The sequence below is a fragment of the Stenella coeruleoalba genome (assembly GCF_951394435.1).
Source record: "Stenella coeruleoalba genome assembly, chromosome: 9".
In the NCBI taxonomy this organism is placed as follows: domain Eukaryota; kingdom Metazoa; phylum Chordata; class Mammalia; order Artiodactyla; family Delphinidae; genus Stenella; species Stenella coeruleoalba.
The window spans coordinates 63,043,233-63,068,251 of NC_137155.1; the positions used below are offsets into that span (position 1 = coordinate 63,043,233).

Below are 25,019 nucleotides of genomic sequence, written 5' to 3' on the forward strand. Positions count from 1 at the left end.
AATTCATACATATTGGGTAGAGTACCCAGGAAAAACGTGTAGTAGAGAATAAATGGTCCTAGACTGAGCACAGCTCTGAACCCACCTAAAAAAGTCATAAAAGCAAGACATATAAGATCTGTTTCAAAGTAACTTAATTGCATCACAGAACAAAGTTCAAGGATATTTATAGGAATATAAAAATAATCAGCACCAAACAGGATGAAATTCACAATGTTTGGCATAATCAAAGATCTTCAGATATGCAAAGAAGCAAGAAATCATGACCCATGATGAGAAGATTAATCTTCAATAGAAACTGACCCCAAACTAACATAGATAGTAGAACAAGCAGAGAAGGACATTAAATCATTTATTAAAATGTATTTTACACAATATGCTCAAAAGTTCTGGAGAGACATGGAAATATTTTTTAAAGACCCACATAGAAATTCAGGGCATGAAAACTATAATGTCTAAGATGTAAAGTACACTGAATGGTATTCACAGCAGATTAGACATTTCAGGGAGGAAGATTAGTGAACTTAAAGGCACAGCAATAGAAACCATCTGAAATGAAACACAGAGAGTAAAAAGAATCCCTCCCTCCTGCCCCCCACCCCCCCAAAAAAAATAGGTAAGCTGCAGGACAATTACAGGCAGCCTAAAATGTAAGTAGCTGGAGTCTCCAAAAGAGACAACAGAGAAAGGGGTATGGACAGAAAATTTATTTGAAGAACTAATGGCTTAAAATTTTCCAAATTTGATGACTACTATAAACCCATGGATCAAAGAAAGCTCAATGAAGCCCAAGGTCAAGAAACATGAAGAAAACTATACCAAGACCCATCCCAATCAAATTGCTAAGAAGCAAGTGAGAAAGGGCAAATTTTAAAAGCAACCAGAGAATTCTTCCATATTACATATGGAGGAATAAAAATAAGAATTACAGCAAATTTCTTCTTGGAGATGGTGAAAGCAGGAAGACGGTGGAGCAACATCTTTAAAGTACTGAAAGAAAAAACTGTCTACCTAGAATTCTTCACTCTGTAAAACTATATTTCAAAACAAAGGAAAAATAAGACCATTTCGGTCATACAGAAGCTGAAAGAATACCTCACCAGCAGACCTGCACCACAGGAAGTGTGAAGGAAGTCCTTCCTGTAGAAGGAAAATGATACCAGCTGGAAATCCTGAGCTACACAAAGGCATGAAGAGCAAACATGGAACTGAGCAAACATGTAAGATTTTTTTTCTTATTATTTAAATTTCAAGTCATTCTACCTTTAATTGGTCCTCCATGACCTCCAACTCTTCATTAAAGCCCTTCATATAAGTGAATATCAGTCAACTTGCCTTTTATCCAGCTCTCCTTCTAACTTCACATCCTCATTTCTATTGATTTTTATTCTCATGGGACTCACTTTCTTTACCTTCAGGACTGGTGCTGCTCTGCTTTATACTCCTCTAGCTTCTCTCCACCTTCCTGAACTGTGTAACTAAATGTCCAGAACAAGTTTCATTTAGTACCAATAAAGTCATAAGTGGCTTGACTGCCACCTCCTCCACTAAAGGGCTTTAAATTGCTTATGAGAACTTGCAGGTTATCCTTGTCCTGGAAAGTCATTGTGCATATTGGCATATTAAAGGTTCTGAGAAGGTTATTACTGAAGTGTTCTAAGTCATTTATTCCAGCATTTCCCCAACTTATGGACACATAGGACCCTAGGAACACAATTTGAAAATTATTGTTCCCATTCAACATCCTCATTTTATAGGCGAGAAAAAGTTCAGAGAAGTAATTTGCCCAATAACACACATAATGTTAGTGTCAAAGTGGAAACTAACACTTAAGTCTTCCAGAGTAAGTCCAGTGTTCTTTCCTCAGCATTCACTCAGAAATCTTGGAATTCTTGAAACTTTCCTTAGGAATTTCCTATCCTTCTATAACCAAGCAGGATCCTATGGGGCCTGGGACAGACCCCTCCCCCATATCCTCTGCTTTAGTTCCTCTCTGAAGTACCTAGATAACAGTATCTGATGCACATTTCCTGAGTTGTTTTACAGATGCTAAAACCTCTGCCACGTGGAAGAAGTAAACCACTTGAAAATCAGGGAGCACATAGCCCCCAGGCCTACTGGTACCTGAGGACTGAGAACCTAACCCCTGTGACACCACCGTTACCTCACCACCAACCAATTAGACAACTGTGCGCAAGCTAATCACATACCCTGCAACTCGCCTCCCTCACTTTGCTTTAAAAATACCTCCCTGAAACCCCTCGAGGAGCCCGGGTCTTTTGAGCATGGTTGTCCTGGACTTCACATCTGGCACCTTAGGATAAATGCTGCACTTTCTTTCACCACAACCCAGTGTCAGTAGGTTGGCTGTATTATGCCAGCAAGTGGACCCAGGTTTGGTTCGGTAACACCTCCAAAACCAATTTCACAGCTTATAACTTTGCCTTTCACTCCAAAGGATTTTTCCCAGCATAAAACTCTACAGCTCTAGGAGTCAGTGGATGCCTGGGCATTTGGTTAGGAATCAAATTTTCAGATCATAAGCCTCTGCAGGGAGTGCAAGGTCGTTGTGAAAATACCATGTGAAAAGGCAATGCTGTGCGTTCTCCAAGGTGGCAATTCTACTTGGAATTAGCAGCCACTTCTCTGTCATCACTTAGTCATTTTCCTGTTCATCTCAGAAGGCATCCCTAGCTCTGCAGGGAGTGACAGATGCTGTGCTGAGCAGAGCTCCCGGCCCATCCATCTCAACCAGCCAGGCCCACTTTAAGCAAAGGCTGAGTGAAAGGGGCAGATGTGGGAGCCAGACTATTTTGACAGGAGATTGATTTTCTCCTCCCTTCCCCCACAAAGCTTTTTTTCCTCTCCTTATGTTTGGATGAATTATTCCTACTCTCAATGAACAGCAAAGAGGAACAGCAAAAAATTATTCTGGGGGGGTTGGGGAGACATCTGGGAGGAAAAGCACAAAAATAAAACCTCAGAGGTTTTCAGTATTAAGAATGGTTAGGGCTTCCCTGGTGGCGCAGTGGTTGAGAGTCCGCCTGCCGATGCAGGGGACACAGGTTCGTGCCCCGGTCTGGGAAGATCCCACATGCCGTAGAGCAGCTAGGCCCGTGAGCCATGGCCGCTGAGCCTGCACGTCCACAGCCTGTGCTCCACAAAGGGAGAGGCCACAACAGTGAGAGGCCCACGTACCGCAAAAAAAAAAAAAAAAGAATGGTTAGTGATTAGTTCCACCCTGATTTGCTGATCTGTGCTCAGCACTATGATTAAGGGAAGGGAAATGGAGGGAGAATTTTTTTGTTTATGATTTATTTTATTTTATTTTATTTATTTATTTTTGGCTGCATTAGGTCTTCGTTGTTGCTCATGGGCTTTCTCTAATTGCGGCGAGCAGGGGCTACTATTCGTTGCACTGTGCGGGCTTCTCATTGTGGTGGCTTCTCTTATTTCAGAGCATGGGCTCAAGGGCATGTAGGCTTCAGTAGTTGTGGCACGTGGGCTCAGTAGTTGTGGCGCACAGGCTTACTTGCTCTGCAGCATGTGGGATCTTCCCGGACCAGGGATCGAACCTATGTGCCCTGCACTGGCAGGCGGATTCTTAACTATTGCGCCACCAAGGAAGTCCCAGAGGGAGAAAGTTTTTAAGGTGTCTGCTATTTAAGCTTGACAGGGAATTCTTTTCAAAGAGATTCCTGATCCTCTGGTTGGGAAAAATAACCTAACAGAAATGTTTGGTTATGAATGAGAAGCCCCCTGGGAATAGATAACCTAGATAAGAAGGTTAGAGAGAAAAGAATTGAAATCAGGATCTCACAGAGATATTAGCACTGCCATGTTCACTGCGTTCATAATAACCAACTTGTGGAAACAACCTAAATGTCTATCAACAAATGAACGGATTTAGAAAATGTGGTATATACATACCATGGAATATTATTCGGCCTTTTTAAAAAGGAGGAAATCCTGCTATATGTGACAACATGGATGGACCTTGAAGACATTATGCTAAGTGAAATAAACCAGTCACAGGCCCAATACTGCATGATTCTACTTATATCACGTATCTAAAATAGTCAAACTCATGGAAGCAAAGAATAGAATGGTGGTTGCCATGGGCTTGTGGGAGAGGGAGATGGGGAATTACTAACCAACACGTGTAAGTTTCACTTAACCAAGATGAAAAAGTTCTAGAGAACTGCTGTACAACATTGTGCCTACTGTTAACAATACTCTATTGTACTCTTAAAATTTGTTAGGAAGGCAGATCTCATGTTAAGTGTTCTTACCGCAATTTTTTAAAAAAAGGGTTAGGCAATGAGGAGATAAATTGCTCTGCGCAATGAAGGGGAACTTAGGATTTGACCAGAGGGGGCTCACTAGTGGCTGGAAGTGGGGGGCTGTTGACCAGAGGAGGAAGGAGAGTGAAACAGAGCAAGGACAGCATCCAGCAGCCCGGCAGAGGGCAGGGCCAAGGGAGGAAGCCTAGCCAGTGAAACATTTCCCGAGGTCTTAATGGGAGCACAATGGCAGCACCACCACCCAGGCCCTCCTTTCACCCCAGACCTCAGGGGAAGTGTGTGATGTGGTGGCTCTGGTGTCTGGCCAGCTGTGTTCAGGGGCTTAAAGGAAAAGAGCTGCCTGCTGAGTTCAGGGTGAGGAGGAAAGAACAGCCATAGGAAAGAAGATGAAAGAAGGTGTTGGTGTGATTGACAGGCCAGCGAGGTGAAACAACAGCAGGTGGGAAGAGATCCCTAGATCATTTTTATTCTTATGTTAAATGGAAGACTGAGCACAGAGAGCTGGCAGTAACTTGGTCACAAAAATTAGATCTCATTTAAACCTCACACCCAGGCTACGAAGAATCATTATTCCTACTTTACGGACTTGAAAACAGAAATTTACAAAGGTTAATGTGTTGCCTAAGATCCCTTAGCCTTTTCCAGAGAATGGCAAAGCCAGGCTGCATGCCCTGATCTGACCCTCAGCAGCACATGTGCTCCTAACCAGTGTGCTTGGGATAAAACTTGCACGTCCCTGAACTTAATTCTGGCTCTCCTTGACAGCAGGGAGTGTGACTTATTTATTCTATGATGATTTCCCAGTGCCTGGCATACAGCAGGTACTCAATATATGCACGTTAAACTGCAAAAAAAAAAAGAAACTAAATCCTACAATTTCTGTCATGGAGAATATTCTCCAGATACTCAGAAGTTAATTAGTTTGCCTGAGATCACATAGCTAAAACGTGACCCAGATCTGCCTCAAGTAAACATTTCCTGAGGACCTTCAGCCAACCTCCCAGTGGCCCTTTGGGGGCACCACAAAGCCCCCCAGCCTGCCACACCTGTGCTCCCGGCCAAGCTAAAAGGTCCCAGCGCTGGGGTGAGTTGGCTTTTGCACAGCACCTCCTTGGGTAGGGAGTGTCTCGCCAATTCTTTACCACCCAGGGTAAGATTCCAAAAGTCAGGGGGAAACAGCAAGCAATGGGAGGCTGGGTGAACGGAGAAATCAATAAAGGAGGCTATCGTGCATTTAAAAAAAAAAAAGCTTTGCACACAGACTGTGAATGATAAGGCCTCCTGACTTCAGGAAATTGATTCTTGGCAGAAATCTTTTCTCAGCATGATTCTTCTGTTACCATAGGGATCTTTTGGTGCTAAAAAAAGGTCTTTGGAGTAAACAGGGAACCACAATAATCATTTGCACAAATGCAAAGTGAATGTTTAGTCACCTGGAACCAGAAATAAATTCTGTATAAGTATCAAAAACACGAAGCAAGGGGCACGAAGACACACTTAACTAGAAACCCCAATGTGCCCTTGTGTGTGCCAGTGCACACAGGAGTCTCTTTCACTCTCCAGTGTGGTGCCTTCCTGCCTGGGTGTGGGGAGGCTGATGAGGCCACATCATTTCAGCCTCCTTATCCACTGCCATCATAGGTAGGAGGCAAAGGAGGGAACGGGCATTTATTACACTTTGACTACAAAACTTTTACATACAATACCTCATGTAATCTACATAACAGCCATGTGAGACTGGCATTATTTCTTATCCCCACTTTACCCAGGGGGAAATTGGGCTTTCCAGAGGTAACTGACTCGGTGCTTGTAGAGCTGAGGGTCAGAGTCTGGATTCCAACCTCATTAACTGTGTTCCCAAGGCCAAGGCCGTGTTCTTCCTACCACACCAAGGTGAATGGGGTGCCTCGGGCTAGGCCCTGGGGAGCAACTTTCTAATTTCAGCTTTACTACTGAGTACTAGCCCCAACTGGGGCAAGTCACTTCCCCTCTCACAGCCTCAGCTTCTCCATTTATAAAAAGATGTTGACTTCAACCTTGCCAGCAAACACTTTCTTCTAACAGCCTGTGGTTTTGGAACCCAGCAGAACCTTGTGCCCCCAGCCCCCCTCAAGTACAATACAAAGACCGCTCCATGTCTCCTGTCTCGTTTGTAGATAAGCTGAAATCTCCCACGCCTCCGAGTCAAAAAAAAAGCAGGCTTAAGCAGTTAAGGATTAGGACAGTAGAGTCACAGACCCACTGTCTGATTCAGTTGTTTTACAGGTACTGTAACCACCCTCAGCAGGAAACCCCCTTTGCTTTGTCATTTTTTTTTATATGATTTTTTTAAACATCCTTATTGGAGTATAACTGCTTTACAATGTTGTGTTAGTTTCTGCTTTATAACAAAGTGAATCAGCTATATGTATACACATATCCTCGCATCCCCTCCCTCTTGCGTCTCCCTACCGCCCTCCTTATCCCACCGCACTAGGTGGTCACAAAGCACCAAGCTGATCTCCCTGTGCTATGGTGGCTGCTTCCCACTGGCTATCTATTTTACATTTGGTAGTGTATATATGTCAATGCCGCTCGCTCACTTCATCCCAGCTTCCCCTCCCCCTCCCCATGTCCTCAAATCCATTCTCTATGTCTTTTTTTTTTTTTTTAGATTCCATATATATGTGTTAGCATACGGTATTTTTCTCTATCTGACTTACTTCACTCTGTATGACAGACTCTAGGTCCATCCACCTCACTACAAATAACTCAATTTGGTTTCTTTATATGGCTGAGCAATATTCCATTGTATATATGTGCCACATCTTCTTTATCCATTCATTTGTCAATGGACACTTAGGTTGCTTCCATGTCCTGGCTAGTGTAAATAGTGCTGCAATGAATATTGTGGTACATGACTCTTCTTGAATTATGGTTTTCTCAGGGTATATGCCCAGTAGTGGGATTGCTGGGTCATATGGTAGTTTTGCTTTTAGTTTTTTAAGGAACCTCCATGCTGTTCTCCATAGTGGCTGTATCAATTTACATTCGCACCAACAGTGCAAGAGGGTTCCCTTTTCTCCACACCCTCTCCAGCACTTACTGTTTGTAGATTTTTGGCCATTAATGGTCATTCTGACCGGTGTGAGGTGATACATTGTAATTTTGATTGGCATTTCTCTAATGATTAGTGATGTTGAGCATCCTTTCATGTGTTTGTTGGCAATCTGTATATCTTCTTTGGAGAAATGTCTACTTAGATCTTCTGCCCATTTTTGGATCGGGGTGTTTGTATTTTTGATATTGAGCTGAATAAGCTGCTTGTATATTTTGGAGATTAATCCTTTGTCATTAGCTTCATTTGCAAATATTTTTTCCCATTCTGAGGGTTGTCTGTTTTGTCTTGTTTCCTTTGCTGTGCAAAAGCTTTTAAGTTTCATTAGGTTCCATTTATTTATTTTTATTTCCATTTCTCTAGGAGGTGGGTCAAAAAGGATCTCGCTGTAATTTATGTCAAAGAGTGTTCTTCCTATGTTTACCTCTAAGAGTTTTATAGTATCTGGCCTTACATTTAAGTCTTTAATCCATTTTGAGTTTATTTTTGTGTATGGTGTTTATTTTTGTGTATTGTGTTCTAATTTCATTCTTTTACATGTAGCTGTCCAATTTTCCCAGCACCACTTATTGAAGAGGCTGTCTTTTCTCCATTGTATATTCTTGCCTCCTTTATCAAAGATAAGGTGACCATAGGTGTGTGGGTTTATCTCTGGGCTTTCTATCCTGTTCCATTGATCTATATTTCTGTTTTTGTGCCAGTACCATACAGTCTTGATTACTGTAGCTTTGTAGTATAGTCTGAAGTCAGGGAGCCTGATTCCTCCAGCTCCGTTTTTCTTTCTCAAAACTGCTTTGGCTATTCAGGGTCTTTTGTGTTTCCATACAAATTGTAAAATTTTTTGTTCTAGTTCTGTGAAAAATGCCATTCGTAGTTTGATAGGGATTGCAATGAATCTGTAGATAGCTTTGGGTTGTATAGTCATTTTCACAATATTGATTCTTCCAATCCAAGAACATGGTATATCTCTCCATCTGTCTGTATCATCTTTAATTTCTTTCATCAGTGTCTTATAATTTTCTGCATACAGGTCTTTTGTCTCCTTAGGTAGGTTTATTCCTAGGTATTTTATTTTTTTTGTTGCAATGGTAAATGGAGGTGTTTCCTTCATTTCTCTTTCAGATTTTTCATCATTAGTGTATAGGAATGCAGGAGATTTCTGTGCATTAATTTTGTATCCTGCTACTTTACCAAGTTCATTGATTAGCTCTAGTAGTTTTCTGACGGCATCTTTAGGATTCTCTGTGTATAGTATCATGTCATCTGCAAACAGTGACAGCTTTACTTCTTCTTTTCCGATTTGGATTCCCTTTATTTCTTTTGCTTCTCTGATTGCTGTGGCTAAAACTTCCAAAACTGTGTTGAATAACAGTGGTGAAAGTGGGCATTCTTGTCTTGTTCCTGATTTTAGAGGAAATGGTTTCAGTTTTTCAACATTGCGAATGATGTTGGCTGTGGGTTTGTCATATATGGCCTTTATAATGTTGAGGTAAGTTCCCTCTATGCCTACTTCCTGGAGAGTTTTTATCATATATCGGTGTTGAATTCTGTCAAAAGCTTTTTCTGCATCTATTAAGATTATCATATGGTTTTTATCCTTCAATTTGTTACTGTGGTGTATCACATTGTTTGATTTGTGTATATTGAAGAATCCTTGCATTCCTGGGATAAACCCCACTTGATCATGGTGTATGATCCTTTTAATGTGCTGTTGTATTCTGTTTGCTAGTATTTTGTTGAGAATTTTTGCATCTATGTTCATCAGTGATATTGGTCTATAGTTTTCTTTATTGGTGACATCTTTTTCTGGTTTTGGTATCAGGGTGATGGTGGCCTCGTAGAATGAGTTTGGGAGTGTTCTCCCTCTGCTATATTTTGGAAGAGTTTGAGCAGTACTGGCATTAGCTCTCCTCTAAATGTTTGATAGAATTCATCTGTCCTGCGCTTTTGTTTGTTGGAAGATTTCTAATCACAGTTTCAATTTCAATGCTTGTGATTGGTCTGTTTATATGTTCTATTTCTTCCTGGTTCAGTCTCAGAAGGTTGTGCTTTTCTAAGAATTTGTCCATTTGGCATATAGTTGCTTGTAGTAAACGCTCACGATTCTTTGTATTTCTGCAGGGTCAGTTGTTACTTCTCCTTTTCCATTTCTAATCTTGTTGATTTGAGTCTTCTCCCTTTTTTCCTTGATGAGTCTGGCTAGTGGTTTATCAATTTTGTTTATCTTCTCAATGAACCAGCTTTTAGTTTTATTGATCTTTGCTATTGTTTCCTTCATTTCTTTTTCATTTATTTCTGATCTGATCTTTATTATTTCTTTCCTTCTGCTAACTTTGGGGTTTTTTTGGTTCTTTTTTCTCTAATTGCTTTAGGTGTAAGGTTAGGTTGTTTATCTGAGATGTTTCTTGTTTCTTGAGGTAGGATTGTATTGCTATAAACTTCCCTCTTCGAACTGCTTTTGCTGCATCCCATAGGTTTTGGGTCATTGTGTTTTCATTGTTATTTGTTTATAGGAATTTTTTGATTTCCTCTGATTTCTTCAGTGATCTCTTGGTTATTTAGTAGCGTATTGTTTAGCCTCCATGTGTTTGTATTTTTTACAGTTTTTTCCTGTAATTGATATCTAATCTCATAGCATTGTGGTCGGAAAAGATACTTGAAACAATTTCAATTTTCTTAAATTTACCAAGGCTTGATTTGTGACCAAAGATATGATCTATCCTGGAGAGTGTTCCATGAACACTTGAGAAGAAAGTGTATTCTGTTGTTTTTGGATGGAATGTCCTATAAATATCAATTACGTCCACCTTGTTTAATGTGTCATTTAAAGCTAGTGTTTCCTTATTTATCTTCATTTTGGATGATCTGTCTATTGGTGAATGTGGGGTGTTAAAGTCCCCTACTATGATTGTGTTACTGTCTGCCTTGTCACTTTAGCAAAGCTATATTGTAACTAAACTTCGTTTCAGGCACTCCCGTGCTCTGCTCATCTCCAGCCCTAGCACACTTTTCAAATCTGATCACACGATATGTTGCCTAGCCTGTTGGTTCTTTCTGTAGATCAAAGAAGTAGAAATGAAGAATAAGTAATTAACAGATGACCAGATCTCTTCCCTAGCTTCACCTTCAGTAATCTTGAGAACAAAGTGTGTGAACAAACTGTTTGAACAAGATAACGTCTAGAGGAAGATCACAAGAGGACGAGCCTGCACACAATGGGTGGGGGGTGGGGTGGCGACTCCACTGACCCCGTATCTCAATGATTAACTGAGATTCCTTCCCCTTTTCCCTTTAAAACTTTCATGGCCGAGCAGAATCTTCATAGTTGGTTTTGGGGGACACAGGTCTGCCTTCTTCCCAGATTGCTGGCTTTCTGATTAAAAGCAACTTTCCTTTCCACCACCAACTGCATCTGGGGTATTGATTTTTGAGCAGTGAGCAGCTGGACCTGAGTTCAGTAACAGATTTTATCATCCTAAATGGTTGCTGCTGGCCTTTTAAATGAGACACCTGTTTCCCTTCTCCCTCTGTTCCCTTCATATTGAACTGAAGGCCAATGGTATGCCAGGCACCAAGGGAAATATTATTTACAAATTGTGATTGCCAGAGAAATTGAGGATTTTCTCTCAACAACCTGCCACACCTATGATGGGGCTCTTCTTTTCATGTGTATTAGTATCTGAGAGTGTCTATTTGTTTTTTCAATATTGAATATTTTTTGAAGAATAATTATAAAATATGCATAAAGTATAAATAATTATAGTAAAATCACATCCATGTACCCACTATCGCATTTCAAAGAAGAACACATACACTTCAACTTTGAAGACCCCTTTGTGCCTTCCATCCTCTGAGAGACAGTCACTAATATAATTTTACTTATAATTTACTTGTTTTTCTTCATATTTTACCATGTTTTAATCCCTTAAAAATGTGTTGTTTAACTTTACATGTTATTGAACTTTCTCTAACTGAACTCACATCACATGCATTCTTCTGCAAATTAGTGGGGGTTTTTTGGCTTAATATTTCCCCAGGAGTCATCCATGTTGTTGCCTACAGCTGTTTTAGTTTTACATATTCAATAGGACACTGCTGGATGACTATACTTCAATGTCTTTATCCATTCTATTTACTCCAGACACATGTGCAAGTGATTTCCTGATTTTCTGCTGTTATGAACACTTGGCAGTAAATATCTTAGGCATGTATCTTGATGCACATGTAGGAATTTTTCTGGGGTATAAATCTAAGGCATGGAGAAGTTGGGTCTTAGTATGTATAATCTCAGATTTATCAGGAAATGCCATTTATTTCCAAAATAATTACCCTCTACTGGGAAGGAAAAAGACTTCGTGTTGTCCCACCCTTTTCCTAGTACATTAAAATTTTAACCAATGTTGCAAGTTATAAATGTTGTCATTGTGGTTGCATTTTGAATTTCCCTGATTATGAATAGGTTGGATTTTTTTAAAGATTATGAGCCATTTGCACTTCTTTTTCAGGAAATGCCATGTTTTTGGCCAATTTTTCTTTTCATTATTTTTACTCTTTGTAGGAGTTCTTTATTCTGTATACTAATCTTTTGTCAGGTAGACAAGTTGCATATATCTTCTACACATCATGGCTTGCTTCACTCTCTTCATGTCTTTTAGTGAATAGAAGTTATTAACCATAACATAGTGAATTGATCGCTCCTTTCCTTTAAAGTCAGTGTTTTGGACTTCCCTGTTAGCGCAGTGGTTAAGAATCCGCCTGCCAATGCAGGGGACATGGGTTCAAGACCTGGTCCGGGAAGATCCCACATGCCGTGGAGCAACTAAGCTCGTGTGCCACAACTACTGAAGCCCACGCACCCTAGAGCCCGCACGTTGCAACTACTGAAGCCCACACGCCTAGAGCCCATGCTCTGCAGCAAGAGAAGCCACCGCAATGAGAAGACTATGCACCGCAACCAAGAGTAGTCCCCGCTTGCCGCAACTAGAGAAAGCCTGCTCACGGCAACGAAGACCCAATGCAACCAAAAATAAATAAAATTAAAAACAAGAAGTTATTGTTTTGGGATTTTAGGAAGTCCTTCTTGGAGGAAATTCTCCTTGAGGACATAAAGATATTATCCTACATTGTATTCTAGATTTTATAGTATTATCTCTCATACTTAGGTCTTCATCTATCTGGAATTTTATTTTTATGTATGATGTGAGGTAGGGAAACAATTTATTGTTTTCCATATAGATAACCAATTGTCAGCTTCAGTTATTAAATATATGCACGTTTATTTTGAGCTATCGATTATTCTATTAGTCAATTTCCATATCCCTGTGCCAATACTTTTACTGCTGTTGTGATAAACCTTTCTAGATGATAGGCAAAAATGTCCTTTCGTGTCCTTCTTCAGATTTGTCTTGATTATTCATCCATAAAATTTTTACATTCAGCTTGTCAAGCTCTATAAAAAGCCTATTGGTATGTTGATTAAAATATAGGTCAATTTGAGGTAAACTAGTATTTTTACAACTTATATTCAATTCATTCTTGGTTCTTGTTTACATCTTTGTTCATGAATGTAATAGACCTGTAATTTTCCTATACTGCATTAATCCTACTCTGCTCTTGTTGCTTAATGTTACAGTTGCCAAAAAACTGGAGTTCTCTTATCTCCTATTCTCTGGGTGTTTGTACAAAATTGATATAGTCGGTATCTTGAATGTTTAGTAGAAGAGGTCTGCAAAACTCTCTGGATTTGTTGTTTTCTTTGAGGGAAGATCTTAAAATATTATTAATTCAATTTCTTTGCTAGGGATAAGATTATTCCTAATTTCTATTTCTTTTTGGACTAGTATTTTTCTAGGAATTTAACCATTTATCTAAGTGTTCAAACTTATTGACAAAGTTTTTCATAACATCTCCTCCACCTACTCTCTGCAGCTTCTGTAATTTGCCATTCCTAATTTTTATGCCTTCTTATTTTCTCTCAATTATGAATTATTTCAAATAACCAACTCTGGCTTTGATATCGTTGTTTTCTATTTCATCAAGTTCTGCTCGTTATTTCCTTCAGTTTGGGGAGGGAGTATTCCGCTGTTCTTTGTCTATATTCCTGACATTGACATTTGAATTCATTTTTAGTTTAATATGTGCATTTTAGACTAAATAGGAAAAAAGCAAATTTCTAGATTTGCTTTAATTATATCCCAAGTAGTTTGTAGTACACCATTGTTCTATTTTTTTCCTCAAATTTTCATCATAAGATTCTTCTTTGATTCATGGAGTATTTAAAACTGTTTTTTAAATTTTGTATTGATTTTTCACATTAAGGGGTTTTAATCGTTAATTTTTTTTCAAGAATCACTATTTGGCCCCCCGTAGGATCAATTTTTTTCATTCAACAAATATTGAGCACACATATATGCCAGGTACTATTCTAGGTTATATCAGTGAAAAAAATAGACAAAAAATTTATGCCTCCCTGGAGTTCATGCTTTGTCAGTTCTTGAAAACGTCCCACATGTTAGAATAGAACGTGTATTTTTCATTTGTTCAGTGTAGTTGTTCTATATATGACCATTACATCAACATTATTTTATTACTCAAATCATGTATATCCTTACTGACCTTTTTGCCTGCTTATTACATCAATTTCTAAGACAGGTATGTTAAAATTTCCTGCTGTGTTTGTGAATTTGTCTACTTCTCGTTTTTAACCACCCTTGGAGGCATATCCTTTTTAAAAGAAGACTGATTCTCAAATAAACATGTCTTATCTTAAAAAGTTTGTAAAGAATGGATCGAGGATTCTAATTTAGTTGTCTCAATTATGGTAATATTAATTGTATGACTGCTGTCATCTGTTTTGTCTTAACATCCTCATCTAGTGATAACGTGAGTCTCTCCCCATCCTTTGGGAATCCCCTCCTCCCAGACTTGAACTAAATTCCTAATCAGAGTTCCCTGCTTCCTGACCAGCAGTGAATGTGCCCAGGACCGGCCATCATAGTATCCTAGGACCAGCCATCATAGTATCCTGGGCCACACAACCCAAACTAGGCCAAAGAGAATCCTTCCTTTGGAGACAGACATATCCATCTTTGCCATATTGCTTCCCAGCAGTTATTTGTTTACCAGCCATTTCTGAATGTATCAAGGTAGCTAGCTAGGATATGTTGTGAGGTTCATTTTTGTTTAGCTGCTTATCAAGGACATTTTTTTCCTATATATGATATTAATCTAATCTGGAGATACTGCGTTTCCTTATTATTTCATCTCCACAGTTGGAATACATAATCTTCCATTTCTTTTAGTTTAAAAAAATAAATTTTAGTGCCATCTACAATGGAATTGACTGCATTGTTGAACAAAGTATGGTTTATTTAAAAAATCATTAAGTGTTACCACTTGCTAGGCATGGTGCTAGGAGGCACTGTGGATTCGGAATGGAATAAGACACAGGTCCCGTCTGACAGGACACAATGCAGTAGAAAAAGTCATGTTAAATGTGCAGAATTTAGGGGTTATAGGAGTGTGGACAGTAGAGGCAGTTCGCTCAGCCAAAGGATAGGCAGTCAGGGAAGGCTTCACAGAGGAGGTGACATTTGAGTTGAGTTGTATCTTGAAAGTAAAACTGATCAAGAAAGCATATTCCACGAAAAAGAAAAACAAATCAGCAAAGAACAGAAACCTGATTCTCCACAACTAATATTAAATTGTCAAAGTGATTTTTAAATTAGTCTCTTTTTCTTCCTTTTTGGTTTTTGTTTGTTGGCTGCTATATCCCCATTTCTCACTGTCACTCAAATCAGGGTTCACACATATACATACTTATGCTGCCACTCTCCCGCTGCCCACAGCCACCATGGCACTCATCTCTAATCAAACACAGAATTCTTTCCTTAGAGACTCTACTCAACACTACATTCCATTATTCATAAAGTAGGAAGAGTCAATCATTATTAATAAAGGAGACTGTGTGTGAGAAACTTGCTTACCGTTTCTAATTCGATTGGGCAGAGACATGCAAAGGGTGGACATACAGATGTAAGGCAGAGAGGCCTGGTTCTAAAACGTCACTTGGGCATTTTTTTGAAGTTCCAAATCTTAGGACACACCCCAGACTGATTAAATCTCAATCTGTGGAGGTGAGGAAAAGGCTTCAGTATTTTCAAAGCTTCGCAAATTATTTACAATGTACAGACAAGTATGAGGACGACTGCCATAAAGAGTCTTTGTTAGAAAAAGCCAAATTCATCATAGTTTGGAGTGAATAACCGAATTGCAGCTCCTAGGAAGAGGATGTTCTAGGGCAAGAGGGAGGCCTCTGAATCTGGACTCTGGTTAATAAGCAGATACCAAGAGTGAAGACCAGAGGGGGCATCATCACCAAGGGGGGCAGAACCAGGGATGTTAGCTGTGTCCATAAAGCTGAGCTGAAGAGCTGGCCTTCAGGCACCATTTAAAAAAAATCAGTTTTCATGGCCTGATGCCAAATCTTCTTAGAAATGGTCATTTTTTATTTTCAGTTCTATTTTTTTAGAAATGGGTAAGTACTAAAGCTTTAAAAGCAATCAGCATAACAACTGAATGAGCATAATTCTGTTACATTCAACTTTCTTTCAAGGTATTAAATCTGCATACAGGGGAAAAAAAGTCCAGCTACTTTTAAAAAATCAATGAAATTATATTATGCTGAATTTAAATGCACATGCTGCATAAACAGAATACTTGATAGTGCTACCGTTTATCTGAAAGTCATTTTGACAACTCATTACTTAATTAGAATTTTGGGTTAGATTTAAAAGTAGAAAGCATTGCTCTGAAAGCAGAGCCAATATCAATAGTATCTTAATCTCTTTGCAAAAAAAAAAAAAAATCTACCTTTTAATTACACTACAATGACTCAAAATCTTGAGAAAAAGTCTCCAACTCTCACATTCATTCAGAATTTTAAAATCTCTCTCATGGGAGGAAAGGTAAGAGGAAAGAGTTTTCAAGACTTTTCTATATCTTAATGTCCTTTTTAACTTCGAATGTAAAAATGTATTTGTACTGATACAGTACTGTGAAATAAAAATCAAGAATGTAATGAGGGCTTCCCTGGTGACGCAGTGATTGAGAGTCCGCCTGCCGATGCAGGGGACACGGGTTCGTGCCCCAGTCCGGGAAGATCTCACATGCCACAGAGCGGCTGGGCCCGTGAGCCATGGCCGCTGAGCCTGTGCGTCCGGAGCCTGTGCTCCGCAACGGGAGAGGCCACAACAGTGAGAGGCCCGCGTACCGGAAAAAAAAAAAAAAAAAAAAAAAGAATGTGATGAAGTTCAAAAGCACCTCCTCTTTTTCCGCACAGGGAACAATTTTACTGATTTAAATTAGAAAGGTCTAGTTGGGGGAGGGAGAAAGGGAAGGCAGAAGAGAGAAACAGGTGATCTGTGAACCAGAGCTTATCCTTAACTGCTCCCTAATTGAGGGAGAAGACTAAGGATTTTTGGAGCCAAACAAAAGTAATAAAGTGGAAAATGAAGTTTTAAAATCCACACACATCACTGAATATATCTATTTTCTTTTAGGCAAAGTAATTTTACAAAAGTAAATTTGATCTCAAGTGATTTCACTCTTTTTCCATCTCTGAACTGAAAAGAAACAGGTCTAAGCCCAGTCTAGTGTACAAGTTCAAAATAATTAAATGACCCATACCACCTATTCAGAAAACACAATGCAAGTGAGCTGTATTAGTGTCTGGTTAAAAATTACCTTATCTGTTCTTGGTTAAAAATCACCTTATCTATGTTCCTTGCAAGTTCCGTTGAAGCACGCTCCCTAAGAGACAAAGAAAGGACTCCGTAAAATTCAGTTCCCAATATAGGGACCCTCTAGCCTGTCCTGTTGGGATAAGTGCTCTCAGGAATGGAGCACCCTCTAGAGGCCAGGATTCCAGATAGTCTCTTCCCATCCATTAGAGCCACTTTTCTCAAGTACAATCCCTGCAGGAACATCATCAGCATTATCTGAGAACTGGTTAGAATGCAAATTCAGGGGCCCTACCTGACTTACTACTTTGGGGCTACTATAACAAAATACCACAAACTGGGTACCTTATTAAGAACAGAAATTTATTTCTTACAGTTCTGGAGGGTGGAAGTCTAAGATCAAGGTGCCAGCTGATTCAGCATCTGGTGGGAGCCCACTTCCTAGCTTATAGATTACACCTTGTAGCTGTGATCTCACATGGTGGAGGAGGAAAGGGAGTTTTCTTGGGCCTCTTTTATAAGGGCACTAATCTTATTCATCAGAGCTCCATCCTCATGACCTGATCACCCCCAAGTGTCCCACCTCCTAATATCATCTCCTTGGGGATTAGGATTTCAACATATGAATTTTGGGGACACAATCATTCAGATCATATAGCACCACCTTAGGCCAACTGAATCAGAAACCTCTGTGGTGGGATGCAGCAATCTGTGTTTTAACAAGCCCTCCAGGTGATTCTGATGCACACTATATTTGAGAATAACTGACCTCAAACATGTCAGAGAATGAAGGTGTTACTGTGTAAAAATATTATACAGGCATGAATTAAGCTAAACTGTCCTCCAAGCAGATTAAAAACAAAACAAACAAAAACTAAGTTGATGCTTATATCAAGCAAATACAAGGAGCTATAATTTAGGAAATGTCATGAGACCAAACTGTGGTTTAGAACTAATGTATGAAAAAAAGGTTTCAGCAATTCTGGAATTATCCTCAAAATATGGCTTTAAAGAATGATTGTGTCCCTTCATGGAAATGATAAAGGAAATGTTAGTGTATAATGCCATAAACATAAGAAGAGTATGGGGAACCTCAACACCTATACCACCACTGATGGAGAGGACTAAGTGGTGTCATGGACCTTTAACCCTTCCCATTTATTCAGGACTGCAATCTGTCACAAACCAGTTCATGGTTATCTGACTACAGAATGAGGCTGAACATGTCCACAGCCAAGGAGGAAATGAAAATAACAATCAAAAAAACACTTTCTATATTTTTCATGATCTTTTTTATTTAACATATATAGTACATGTAAACTGGCATAAAATTCATAAAAATACAATTCCCCTATGCATTATCACTTTATTTCTGATACATCCTTTCATTTTCTCCTTAATATCATTGTTCTATTTTAACACTACGCTGTTTCTGCTAAGCACTTTTAGAGGCTTATCTTTTTATAGAAATAATGCCCCAACTTTGCTTTTTTTTTATGTCATAGCAATAGCTATTTTATCACTTCCTTGCCCATCCTAACCTTCCTCACACTAAAGCAAAATATTTTTAAATGCTAAAAATGCATAAAATACTGAGCTTTAATACTATTTTGTCATGTATATCAAACCTACCACTACTCTGTGCTGCCATAAAAGATATTAATAATCTACAGCACCGGCTGCTACCAGATGTGACCAAGGCTGAGTGTGCAGTGTAGCCCAAGGCCTCTGTTCTAAACTGACTGGCCTAAAATATACTCATAGTTTGCTGGTGGAGTTACATCAATAAATACTGTTACAAAAGGAGTCTTCTGGCAAAAAAAAAAAAAAAAAAACTAATTTGATTACTTTTGTCTTTTCCCAGCACATGAAACAGTTATAACAGTATTTTAATGTGTTTCCTATATAGAATTTCAAATAATTACATGTGAACTTACTGGGAAAGGAATTCCTGAAAGGTGGGAAGAATAGAGAACTTTAAAGTAAAATTTTTTTAAAAAAATTGTAACTGCTGGATGTATAAAACATATTTACGCGAGAAACAATGGCAAATAAAGCAGAGCACACACTTCCGCTCTTCCTGCCCATGGTGCCTCTCATCCTCCTCGACCTCAAGTGCCCACTTGCCATTTTTCTGCATTGCTTCATCATTGCTCAAATTCTACTCCTAATCCACAACTCCCCAGATGCTTCCTTGTTTTCTGACTGGCAAAAGACCAAGAAATAAGTCACCTGGTAAGTGAGAAAGAGGGGGCAGGCACCTGAAGACACTGACAATCTCCGCTGGAAGGAGGCTCCCTGGGAGAGGCGGGCTCTGGGGAAGGCTGGGGGCTGCACAGTCCTCAGCCCAGGCTGTCTCGGCAGCTGTCTGCTCTAAGCAAGCTAGTGCCTCCCCCAGACCAGGCTTGTCCTTGGGCTCTGGTGAGAAGGCAGAAAGAGAACAGCTCTTCACTGGCTCCCCGGAGTGGGCACCGGAAACCATCCCTGAGGACTCAGGTCTCAAGGACAATCCACAATGAGGTTAATCTGCCTGTGGTTAATAAAGAGAACACTGTGTAATTAAACGTGTAGTCCACCAGAGTCATGGTTTGCTTAGAACGTTAAATCTTAAAACCATTTCTCAAAACTATGAGGATTCACTGTTTTGAAGAATCTCATTTCACACAAATTAACTTTTAAGAAACAAAAATTCATACTAGAAATTTAAAGCAGGTTGGAAAATTTTCCAAATAAAAATAAACAGGAAAGAAAAAAAACAAAGAGGAAGGCTGAATATACTCATTCCTCATACTGAAATGATGCTTTTTGGAACCAAAATTATAACATAAGGTTTAAGGCTTCGTCTTATTAAAGACAGGCAATTTTAAAAGTAAAATATAAAAACTCCATTCACTTATCATTATTCATTTACTTATTTGACAAAAAAATTAGTCATATTTTATTGTATCTTAATAGTAAAAGAAAAATTACCACATACTACAGTCTACTGTTCCACTATAAATTATGTCTACTCAAATATACATTAGTTTCTAGATGCATTATATTTGTGGTTGTTCAAAATAGTTTTCTTAAGTCTACAATTCTACATGAAAAATTTTAAGTGGTTTAAAGTTATTAAAATATAAACATTTGAACAATACTAAAAATGAATACTAAAAATACACAATTGTCATTAAATTTTTTAAACCAAGAATAAGTACTTGCTAAGCAACTAAATGTGTAAATAGCACTTATTTGACAAAGAATATTGAGAAAGAGAGAGACAGACAGACAGACGCACACACACTAATGCCACATGGTTGGCAGTTAACAGGAATTTGGTCTTAAGGACTAGGTCCAAGAGCTTGGATTAATAACAGACAGGAAATGCTTCATTAACGAGAGCAACAGAGAAAAGAATGTGAAGAAGTGAAACAAACAGAGTTCTACATAGCAAATACGCATGTCTGCCCCATCTATTCTTACTGAAGTTGATGACAGGGGCTGACTTGACTGAGGAACTTACAATAATCGCTGAAATGTTCAAAAGACAACAGCAAAACGCAGAGAATAAAGCAAGTGGCATCAATAGTCCACGAACTGTAAAATGAGCCCCTAAACAGTCCGTAAGTGACTATATTTTCATATCACCCTTGTCACGACCCATCATATTTTTTATACAGGTAGCTTTGCTCACTTTAGGACAAATATTTAAGTCAAGTACAAGCATATACTCATTTGCATAGCAAATTTTAAGGGGTGCATTGAAATAGTAACCAACTGATAAACGTATAAGTATTTTTACAATCAGAATGACATTCAAATTGACCAAATAAGATGTTTTTCATTTGAAAACAGTTACTTATAAAAGTTTTGGGGATTTGAATTAAAAACAAGGCATAAGCTATTAGCAAAACATGATAACCATTACTGGTGGACTTCTCTGTAGGCAGCGGTCATTCCTCTATAACTTCTAAGACTTTGTAAACACTATTCTGGAATACAGTGGTGAAGTGAGGCTTGGACTCCTTTACTAAGAGGGTACATAAGGGAGGTTTCCCAGCATTAGCAGGATCTTCCACATCCCAGATTTCAGGCATACTGCAACCAGGCCTAGAAAAGTTAATGTGCAGATTAAAAATCAATGTACATTATATAATGGCAGATAAAGGAACACACTTTTTATGTTCCTGCTCTCATGTCATTTTTTTCTTAGTTTTTTTTTTAAATCCTATCATAGTTATTTATATTTATGTAAGCTACCATAAATCCTCTTGAGAATAAGGTGAACACAGCGAAGGTAACTATAAAGAAAGAAAAGACATATAATATACATGAATTCAGGTGTTGGGGTAGGAAATCTCCATTGAATTCTGCCTCAGCTACTTACCAAGAATTTTGTATTGGGTAGTTCACTCAGTCTCCCTCTCCACATTTGTAAAATGGGAAGTACCCATGACATAAGCGATTAAGGGAGAGACTGTATCAAGCACATACTCAGTGGTAATATACTGACACAGAACATCATACAGGCGTACCTCCGGGAGATCGCAGGTTTGGCTCCAGACCACCACAATAAAGCAAACATTGCAATAAAGTGAGTTACATTTTTTAGTTTCCAAGTGCATATAAAAGTTATGTTTATATTGAAGTCTATTAAGTGTGCAGTAGAATTACATACCTTAATTTAAAAATTCTTTATTGCTAAAATAACGTTAACCATCACTGAGACTTCAGTGATAAGGCTTCACAATCTTTTTGCTGGCGGGGGGCCTTGCTTTGATGTTGATGGCTACTGACTGATCAGGGTGATGGTTGCAGACAGCGGGGGTGGCTGTGGCAATTTCTTAAAATAAGACAATAATGAAGTTTGCCACCTTGATGGACTTTTCCTTTCATGAATGATTTCTCTGTAGCGTGCAATGCTGTTTGACAGTGTTTTACCCACAGTAGAACTTCCTTCAAAATTGGAATCAGTAGTCTCAAACCCTGCTGCTGCTTTATCAACTGAGTTTATATAATATTCTAAATCCTTTGTTGTCATTTTAACAATCTTCACAGCATCTTCACCAGGAGTAGATTCCATCCAAAAAATTACTTTCTTTGCTTATGCATAAGAAGTAACTCCTCATCCATTAGTCTTATCATGAGATTACAGCAATTCAGTCACATCTTCAGGCTCCACTTCTACTTCTGGTTGTCTTGCTATTTCTACCACATCTGCAGTTACTGCCTCCACTGAAGCCTTGAACCCCTCAAAGTCATCCATGAGGGCTGGAATCAGCTTCTTCCAAGCTCCTGCTAATGTTGAGACTTTGAGCTCTTCCCATGAATCACAAAGGTTCTTAATGGTATCTAGAATGGTGGATCCTTTCCAAAAAGGTTTTCAACTGACTTTGCCCAGATCCATCAGAGGAATCACTAGCTATGGCAGTTATAGCCTTACAAAATATATTTCTTAAATTATAAGACTTGGAAATTACTCTTGATCTATGGGCTGCAGAATGGATGTTGCATGAGCAGGCATGAAAACGTTAATCTTGTCGTACATCCACCAGAGCTCTTGGGTGACCAGGTGCATTGTCAATGAGCAGTCATATTTTGAAATGAATCTTTTTTTCCCGAGCAGTAGGTCTCAACAGCGGGCTTAACAAAATCAGTAAACCATGTTGTAAATAAACAGTTGTGCTGTCACCCAGGCTCTGTTGTTCCATTTATAGAGTGCAGGCAAAACAGGTTTAGCATAATTCATAAGGGCCCTAGGATTTTCAGAATGATAAATGGAGCACTGGCTTCAACGTCAAGTCATCAGCTGCTTTAGCCTCTAATAAGAGTCAGCCTGTTCTTTGAAGCTTTGAAGCCAGGCATGGACTTATCCTCTCTAGCTATGAAAGTCCTAGATGGCATCTTCTTCCAATAGAAGGCGATTTCATCATTGAAAATCTGTTGTTTAGGGTAGCCACCTTCATTAATGATCTTAGCTAGATCTTCTGGATAACTTGCTGCAGCTTCTACATCAGCACTTGCCACTTCACCTTGCGCTTTGATGTTATGGAGACCGCTTCTTTCCTTAAATCTCATGAACCAAACTCTATAGTTTCAAACTTTTCTTCTGCAGCTTCCTTACCTTCTCAGCCTTCATAGAACTGAAGAGAGTTAGGGCCTTGCTCTGAATTAGGCTTTGGGTTAAGGAAATGTTGTGACTGGTCTGATCTTCCATCCAGACCACTAAAACTTTCTCCATATCAGCAATAAGGCTGTTTCACTTTCTTATCGTTCATGTATTCATTGGAGTAGCACTTTTAATTTCTTTCAAGAACGTTTCCTTTGCATTCACAATGTGGCTAACTGTTTGGCACAAGAGACCTAGCTTTTGGCCAATCTTGGCTTTTGACATGCTTTCCTTACTAAACTTAAACATTTCTAACTTTTGATTTAAAGTGAGAGACATGCAGCTCTTTCACTTGAACACTTAGAGGCCACTGAAAGGTTATTAATTGGCCTGTGTCTCAGGGAGTAGGGAGGCCCAAGGAGAGGGAGAGAGATGGGAATGGCTGGTTGGTAGAACAGTCAGGACACACACACCCATCAAGTTTGCCATCTTATATGGGTACAGTACATGGTGCCCCCAAACAATTACAATAGTAACGTCAAAGATCACCTAATCAGTAACTGATATATTACTTTCAAATCTATATTACCTAACTATTTTATAATCATCAATGTAATAACTGATTCAGGGAATTATAAGAAGTGGATGCAAGAACTACCTGGTGAAAGGCTATTGATTATAAAGGAGATTTGTCTACTTAAAATGGAGAGAATTGGGGAACATTCTTTAATCAAGTGATCAAACTTAGCATCACCAATAATAGAACAAAGTGACAGGTACCTACCAAAGTGACATAATGGAAAGTACACATCTTCTATGTACTATTCTTGCCAAATTTTGTCAAACTGAATCTAATCATGTGGAATAAATTAGACAAATCCAAATGTGGGACATTCTTACAAGACAACTGGGCTGGACTCTTCCAAATATCAATAGAAACAAAAAAGGTGAAAGGAATTTCACAATGTTTATGTTTTTTTTAAATATTAAAAACAGAAAAATCAAGGAAAAATTATAGAGATTTGCAACAGCTTATGTTTTGTCATAGTTGTTTCACTTTTCTTTATAAGAGAAAAAACCATTTCCAACAAGTCCCTTTTATTCCCAATGGCAGTCCCACTCCCCTGCTCTCCACCACGAGGCAAGCACTAGACAGAAATGCACATGCTTTCTCCTTTTCAATAACATTTTTAATTTAAAGGTAACCTTCACCCAAAAAGTGTCAAAATACAAACCTATCAAAATAAATAAGTGAGTCACTGTCACCTCCAACACCGTTTCTCAGAGGTGGCTTCTATAAACAATGCAGCATACATTCTGCTAGACCTTTTCACGTTCAGACATACAAGCACACAAAAACATAGGCACAGACATATTCGTATTCACAGATGCTCCTGGGTTGCTTTTACAAAAACAAGATTAATCTGGGACTCCTCACTTAGGAATGAAAAGTGGTCATTGTTGCATTTCATAAAGACCTACTTTATTCTTTTTCATAGACGCTAGTAATTCTATGTATTGTTTAACCATTCTTTTATGGATGGATATTTTGTTTCTCATTTTGTCATTATAAAACAATGCTGATATAAACAATGTTATGCCCATATTTTTCTGTAAGCTAAACTTCTAGAAGCAGCACTATCACTATGTCAAAAGGCTATACAATTTTCACTTTGCTTCTATCAAAGTATCTCCCAAAAAGGTATTACCAGTGAGTGTTCCTGCAGAGTGTTCAGTGCACACTTTTTTGCACACCCTTGTCGACACTAGATTCTATCGATGTACGA

At 38.8% G+C, this 25,019-nt stretch overlaps 1 protein-coding gene across 9 annotated transcripts in view; it reads right to left on the minus strand.

Annotated features, from left to right (window-relative positions):
- Positions 1 to 25,019, minus strand: part of DPY19L1 (dpy-19 like C-mannosyltransferase 1) — a 242,327-nt gene that overhangs the window by 128,013 nt on the left and 89,295 nt on the right. For 5 of the 9 annotated variants that reach the window (XR_013829892.1, XR_013829896.1, XR_013829897.1 and 2 more), the window contains 3 exons: positions 19,403 to 21,233; positions 17,146 to 17,211; positions 15,387 to 15,528 (listed from right to left, as the gene is read on the minus strand). Coding sequence is in view for 1 of the 9 variants with exons in the window: in XM_079932253.1 (XP_079788379.1) it covers positions 21,077 to 21,233 (157 nt within the window). In the remaining 8 variants the exon portion in view is untranslated. Of the gene's footprint in view, positions 1 to 15,386; positions 15,529 to 17,145; positions 17,212 to 18,428; positions 21,234 to 25,019 lie in introns of those variants that run through there. The other 4 variants (XR_013829894.1, XR_013829895.1, XR_013829893.1 and 1 more) reach the window with 4 other exon arrangements.